The following is a 7,529-nucleotide window of genomic DNA, read 5'->3' as shown; positions in this document are numbered from 1 at the left end:
TTTGTTCATCCTAACTCTCATGTCACGCTGACCTGTTCTTTTTGGCAGCGAGAATGTTTTTCTAAGTATTCCACTCAGCTAATCATATCATACATTGTCAAATTCAACATAATAGCTGAGCTTGCTACTAAAATGTTTCTTCTTCCTGTTTCTTGTAAGAGGAAAGAGGTTATTGCAGATCATATCTCCAGCAGGTGTAACTGTGATTTATTTATGTGATCATTTAAAGATAAAGTCTGAAACAATGAACAATTTGGATCACGATTTGGACTCCACCCCCCCCCTGTTTCAGAGACAGCTGCTGACTGTTCTCTGTCTCCCAGCCTTTAACCACGTGCACGTCAACCTCTTAAAATGGGATGGACTGAGGATGATTTGTGCCTTCATAGCAAGGCTACGCCATTTGGTGTGCTGGGGATACATTCATGACAGAATCCTGGGAAATATTTAACTATTTAAAAGGCTACTAACTTATACCCAAACTAACAGCACAGTCTGTACTAGAGACCCTACAGGAGTCAGAAGAGCCGGACAGCAACAGGTAGGACAAACCTTTCTCCACTTTGTAGAATCTCCTCAGGCTCTGAGGATTCATCATGTGTGGACTGATGCAGCAAGCTACTCAAACAGGAATAATATGACATCAATACTCAATTTATTATAAACTCTAAAACTCACTATTTGGATTTTTAAGTCTCCTCTGTACACACTGAAAAAACGTTGACTTTAATTAAATGTGTTATGTCAACAGATTTCACATAACTGTGTTAGTTAGTCGAAGGCAATAATATTAAGTTTAAATAAAAAATAGTAGGTTCAACTTAATATTTTTGCTTTAAGCAGTAAATACACAGGTTTTTCAGGGAGTGGATTGAGCTCCCTCTAACTAAACTAGATGTGTTTGAAGATGTGACATGCCCGTTTATTTGAAAGGGAATCACTGTTATGGAAATAGGGAAAGACAACGGTTAAATTGTTCATTTTGTGTGAGAAGTAAATCAAATGATCAAATCAAATTACAGAATTATTTTTCTGTCAATTGATATTGTATCATGATATCAAACACACATGAAGAAACTCTTAGTTGGATTTTTGTTTTTATTTTTTATATTTATATAGTACAGGCAAGAAACACACATAAGAGCAAAGCAATCTCAATAAGTTGACAGTTTCATCTACAAAAAACCTGAAAATACGAAAACCACAATCATAACAAAACACAGACAAAAATACTGTCAATCGTTTCCCTTCAACATTTAAGACAAAACATTAAAGAACCAAAAACACACCCATAACATATTTATTATTTCACACCCCCCACTCTTCATTAGAGCTTATTGTTTTCTATTTCATGTTGTGTTGGGTCACATAAAGATACTTATAGAAAAACACTTTTTGAATAATCAAACTGAAAACCAAAGTAAAAAAATACATAAACATAAGCTGTGCTGCATGATGTTGTATTATAATCAAAGCTAACTCATGTATGTACATGTGTACCGCCCTTAAATGATTAATTAACTTTTCCTATATCGTATAATATCAGGAGGTCAGCTTCTTTTCTTCTCAGATAATTCTTTTAAGAAAACAGCTGATCTGATTTTTGAGCCTGAGCCTTCAGTGTTTGGCCTGTACACACACTCCGTACTGTATTAAGCACACACATCCATCCCTCCCCTTTGCAGGTCTCAGGACTACAATGAGCATTCAGTCTGCCATCAACAAAGAGCTCTTCACCCCTCGGGATGAGCGGATGTTGGTTGCGGTGGAGGTGTCGAGGAGGAAGAGGAAGAGGATGTCCTTCCTGCCCACTGGAGCTGGAGGAGACTACGCCACATTCATCTGTGTTTCAGGTTCAGTCTAACACCAAAACATTCTTAATTTAATGAATATGATATTAACATTCAAAGTCTGTACATCATTGATCACCAATACAGATTGTTACACTGAGATGCAATAACAATTCTTATTTATTTGTGTGTGTTTGTTTATCAGGGACATTATTGGACATTTCTGTGCCAGAGTTATCCAAGGGGCTACATTTCATTTCCTATGTGCAATATATACTATTTTACAATTTCATATTTCTATTACTACCTGCTACTCTTTTGCAAAACCTAATACTGCAAGGAGTCTGTTGTTGTTTTGGAGGTCCTATTGCTGCCCAAAGGGATTCCAAAACACTAATTCAGTTATCTTGTATTTAAAATGAGCAACAATAGGAAGACATTTTTTACTTTTGGATTACAGACAGGGGACAGGAAGTCATGTAACATGCCACACAGTGAACTTTATATTAGTGGTAAGATCGCTTAGAGAGGTGAATGTCCTGAAAGATTCCAATTTTTTTTTTTTTTCCCTACTGCACACTGAAAAACTGAAACGTTGACTTAAATTGAATATATTATGTCAACAGATTTCACATATCTTTATTATGTTAGTTGAAAGCACAAATATCAAGTATTAAATACAATTATTAGATTCAACTTGATATGTTGCTTTCAACAAACCTAATACAGTTATGTGAAATGTATTTAATTAAAGTCAATGTTTCAGTTTTTTCAGTGCATTTCTTCAGCTTTCTCCAATCCAACATACTGCCTATGTGAAGCTTTTAGAATAGTAAGTCTTGCTGAATTTCTTATGTCCATGTATGTTCTGCTGCTTGGACTCAGCATTTATTCCCAACAACTTAAATGATGAATTAGTCAAGGTAAAGTTAAGAAGAACTGAGATATGTAGGAATGTATTTTTCAGTGTCTTCTGTGCAGCTATAATGTACTGTTGTTTATTTAAAACCATTATTGAAGCCTTTTAATATTAACATTAAAGCCTATTTTGCATATGATCGGTTTTCCTAGTGACCAACACAAGGCCTCATCAGCTCCTCATCACAAAGGTGAAGCAGTTTGGTGGCTCCTCGTCCTTCACAAAGCGGACCCAGTGGACGGTGGAGAAGCTCCGCCAGGTCAACGGCATCAACCCGAACAAGGTCAGCACTAATCCAACACTCTATTATTAACAAGAGTAGGATATATACCATGACATTTTCCTAAATTCATTCTCCTGCCTGTCTCCTGCTCTCCTAGGACTGCCCAGAGTTCGACTTGGTGTTTGACGGTGCTGTGGACCAGTGGGTGGCCAGCTCCTCAGCAGAGAAGTGTCTCTTCATCCAGATCCTGTACCATGCCTGCAAGACTTACTGGGAGGGAAAAGGAGGAAGTTTGGGTAAAGTCGGACGCCAGAGGAGTCAGAGTGCTCCCCTCGAGGTCGGAGCCGGTCCCAGTGTCCCCTCACCGGTCCCTGCATCCAGAACACTGCAGTCCAGAAGGAAGAGCTACGTTCCTCCCAGACAGACAGAGTTCATCAACTGCCAACCCAAACTCACAGCAGGTAGTGAATATGCACTGAAAAAACTGGAACTTTGACTTTAATTAAATGTATTATGTCAACAAATGTCACATAACTGTATTAGGTTAGTTGAAAGCAATCAAATGAAGTTTAAATCACAAATATTAGGTTCAACTTAATATTATTGCTTCCAACTAACCAAATGCAGTTGTGTGATTATTTTTGACATAATTAATTTAGTTAAGTCAACGTGCAACAGACAAAGTGCTAAGCTAACAATTGTGTCTGATTTATCTTTTGGTTATTTACACAACTTATCAATGGAAAAAGTAGATTGCCAACAAGTTTTTCAGTGTAGAGGTTTGCGATACATGCAATGTAGTTCATATGTGACCACATTTGTAATATGTTGTCCTTGATCTTGCAGAAGCTTGCACCATGAATCTGGTGCTCTTCCGCTGCAAAGTCTTCATGATTCGCATGAAGAACAGAATGGTTGCAAGCAAAAGCCGATCACCTGCTCGGGGTAAGGACGGATTAAATTGGCACTTCACAATCATGCATTACCTGATTATACAGCATATGTTGAATGTTGATCTTAAAGTTATTTATATATATTGGAAAACCTGTGTCATAAACTGGGGGATGGAGATTGTAAACTGGGGTATGATCCCCTGGTCAGCCAGACTTTGTGGTTGCACGCAACCAATCAGATCGCGCTGATTTTATCAGTATTTATTAGTCTTTTATTATTCATGTGACATACAGAGATTAAGTGTTTCCTTAGTTTTATTCACTCACCCTGAACTAATGTATATATTTGCAAGTCAATATTGTTACAGAAAGACTGAATACAATCTAAACATTCCCTTTAATTTGGTACAATGTGTCCAAGGGCGAGTAATAACTGTTATCCCTCAAAGAACCAAACTGCTAATATAACTGCTGATTAATTCGGTTTTTGCTGATAGATTTCTTATTGTTGTATTTAGATGTATTCACGCAATAAATTCTGTTTTCTGTAACGTGGTCCTTTGCGATTCTATGTTTCCTGGCTGGAAGAGAAATTTCCTTTGAGACAATTCAGTAAAATCTGAATAGTCAAACAGTTACATCTTACTGAAAAAAACACATTTTGCTTCTTCATGTTTACACTTGTGCACAAAAAAAAAGTGCTTTGTGCTTCTATCTGCTAACATAAATGGAATTTTAGCGTTTTTGCTAAATGTTTTTGCTTCCAAAAATCAGTAACAAGAAACTATACAAGCACGGTCCCAGTTTTAACAGTGCTTTTACAAAATTAACTCAGAGTCTTTTGGATTTGGACAGGAGATAACCTTTGCAGAAAATTCTGATCGAGTAAAAACCTCTTGAACAATGAATGAAGAAGTAAATCTAACGTAGATATTCTAGCTGTAATGTCAAACTTACATTAACTGCTTTGTCACCAAACCCTGTCTGGTTGCTCTCACAGATCCCTGCCTACCTTCACTGTATACCGCTGGCTGAGCTTGTGTCTCATTGGATCATTTTCCCTTCTGTCTTTTTGTCCATTGTCCTCACTGTGCTGCACCTCTGTATCTCTCTGTGGTGTGGCGGTCAGATGAGAGGAGACTTTGTTTATTTTGGAGAGGGCGATACAATAGCTGTTCTTTAGGGAGCCCGGAGCTCTGAGACTGACAGGGAGCAGGCGCACCATTGAACCCTCTGACAGGGCCAGTGTAATGGGTGGGAGACGTGCCAGGCTGAAGCAGGGCTCCAAGTTACAGCCCAACAGCTCCGCATGCTTAACCTCAGTCGACCTGTGACATGGTGCTGCGGTTGATAATGATGGGACAGTATGATGCTTTATTGAGTCTTAAGAGTTCTGGAGTCAGGGTTTTTGGACTGGTTGAAAGGATGGTTTTCAACAGCTGGTATGGAATAAGTTTCCCTCAAAATGTGAGAATGAAGTTTAGTTATTTGGGAACTTAATTTTGTAGGGTTGCGACATGACTTGAGTGACCATTTTTAGTTTTTTAATTATTAAATGGAGATGGCTTTTGTTTGTTTATTGGCTCATTGGGTGTTTGGAGTCTTTCAACGTCAGACAGAATTTTTCAGTTGACCCAGTCATGGTTGCTGTTTCCAGGTGACATTAACTCTTTCCTATGGACCTCCTCTCTTGATCCAGAGCCATCTCAAGGCTTTCTCTGCTACCTCTGTGATGTTCTTAGTGGCTCTTCTCCTTTTCTGAGCACTGAGCACCAAAGTCTTCGAAGAACGATTTCCCCTAAAACCTCTGTAGCCTACCTTGATGGGCATGCTTTTCCAGATTGCTCAATTTTTATTATTTTTTAAATGAACAGGTCAGCAAGGGGAGCGTGTCACAGGGAGCACTCTGGGTAATGTAGTCCACAGGATGAATGTGGCTCTGGGGGAGCGTGGAGACAAACTGAGTCATGCCGAGGACAAGACTGTGGAGCTGATGCACAAAACCCACCAGTTTGCCGACACTGCTCACAAGGTGACTCGCACTTTCTACAACATCAGCTTTGTCACAAATGATAAAGTTCAGATTTTCAAATGTTTCTTTTTGTTTTCCCCTGCAGCTGGCCCTCAAGTATTCAAAGTGAAGTCTGCTGAAAGATGAAGGAAATTATCCAGGATGTTAAAGAGGAACAAGGACACTAACCTTAAATAACTAAATACTTTGTGCTTATGCTTTTTATCCTAACTGTGTTCAGTCTAAAATGATTTTCCTGTTTTCAAATGTATATTCTGTTCTTCACGAGAGAAAAAAAGCTGGACTTTTGTATTTAATTTACAGTTATTTGACCTTTATTGAAAAGCCACTGCACAGCTTCCTTGACTCTAATTTAATATGTCTTACCTTAATCTTAATTAATTCACATTTTGATTAAAATGATCTGCCTAACCTAAGATCTGTGTCACAGGGTAAAAGGTTGTATGTATTTTTTTGGACTTATTTGGATTTGATTGCACTAAATGTTTGATTTAAAGTCACCACTTGTTGCCACCAATCTGTCGCTAACATGTGTGTGAGTGCAGTGACATACTGATGTGTCCTGAACACTCATTACACTGTTACTCTATATTGTGTCTGCTGTACTGTGTCTTCCGTCTGTGTGTGTCCTGTTTTTACTAACCAAAGCTGGTATTATTTTCATCTTCTGAGTCTTTATGTGTGTCACAGGGGCAAACTGAACCCCAACAGACACATACTGTGGCGAGAACTAAAAGTACTCTGCCAGGTGTTTATATTTCTGTCTGTGTATCTGTCCGTTGTCCATCTGTCCGTCTCTATTTGTAACCATGATTTTTTTCACTGCGATTGCGAGTGATTTATAAGTGTGTATTTGACAAAAAAAAAGGGTGAGATATGCACCAGGCCTGATTTGGCATCATAAAACATCGCAGCTGAGGCCAGTATGAAGGCTTAGTTTAGAGATGGGATTTTGTTGGACTGGAACATTGGGAGGAAGTCTGTGTTGAAAAAGTAGAAAAGGTTGAGGTAAAGCAAAATGTTGACTTCATGTTTACATCTCTGCTTTCAGTACTGTGTAATGCCGATGCAAAAACTGTGTGCAGCATTGTTATTTCAAACTAAATTAATCTGGACTTGCAGTACTTTTGATTCATTAATTCTAACTACCTTTATTTTATGTTTCCTTAATTACTTTTGGCTACAGTTTAATGTGTTGGATGTAAATGTATTTGATGTGTTAACTCAATGACAATGTATCCACTCTCCTGTCTGAACCATTAAAGCCTTTACCTGAAAGCTGAGCTGTGCTGTGTATTTTTTACATCACATCAGCTGTGAACACCAGATGGCGCTCACAGAACAAAGGAGACCTTATTCTAGAGCCACACCAGTTGAAATGAAAATAATGATTTCAATTATATATATTTCTGTGGGAAAAATATATAATCTTTAAGCTTTTCAATGTAGTAATGAATACAGGAGGTACATTTTTGTATTCGTGAACAACCCAATGTAGGCCTACCTTTGGTGGTTTTTAGATGGTTGAACACATCACCACTGGAAAATCCCCCAAATATATTTTGACCTGTCCCAGTCAAAATGCTTATTGTAGATACAAAGAAATTCTACAAACAAAACACATGAGATAAGTTATTAAATATTGAATCTACAGAGGCAAAATAATAACCCC

General features: G+C 38.1%; 1 protein-coding gene across 1 annotated transcript; it reads left to right on the top strand.

The window, feature by feature from the left end:
• Positions 1-319: 319 nt before the first annotated feature.
• Positions 320-7,135, top strand: stxbp6l (syntaxin binding protein 6 (amisyn), like). Its single transcript, XM_063901483.1, has 7 exons — positions 320-541; positions 1,686-1,853; positions 2,862-2,992; positions 3,090-3,393; positions 3,779-3,877; positions 5,700-5,857; positions 5,943-7,135. Exons 2-7 carry the CDS (start codon positions 1,700-1,702, stop codon positions 5,964-5,966), a joined length of 870 nt encoding a protein of 289 aa, XP_063757553.1. The 5' UTR covers positions 320-541; positions 1,686-1,699; the 3' UTR covers positions 5,967-7,135.
• Positions 7,136-7,529: the final 394 nt, after the last annotated feature.

The sequence above is a fragment of the Eleginops maclovinus genome, chromosome 15 (genome assembly GCF_036324505.1).
Source record: "Eleginops maclovinus isolate JMC-PN-2008 ecotype Puerto Natales chromosome 15, JC_Emac_rtc_rv5, whole genome shotgun sequence".
Lineage (NCBI taxonomy): Eukaryota > Metazoa > Chordata > Actinopteri > Perciformes > Eleginopidae > Eleginops > Eleginops maclovinus.
The sequence above is the reverse complement of the archived record's forward strand: the minus strand, read 5'-3'. Positions and strand labels throughout refer to the sequence as shown.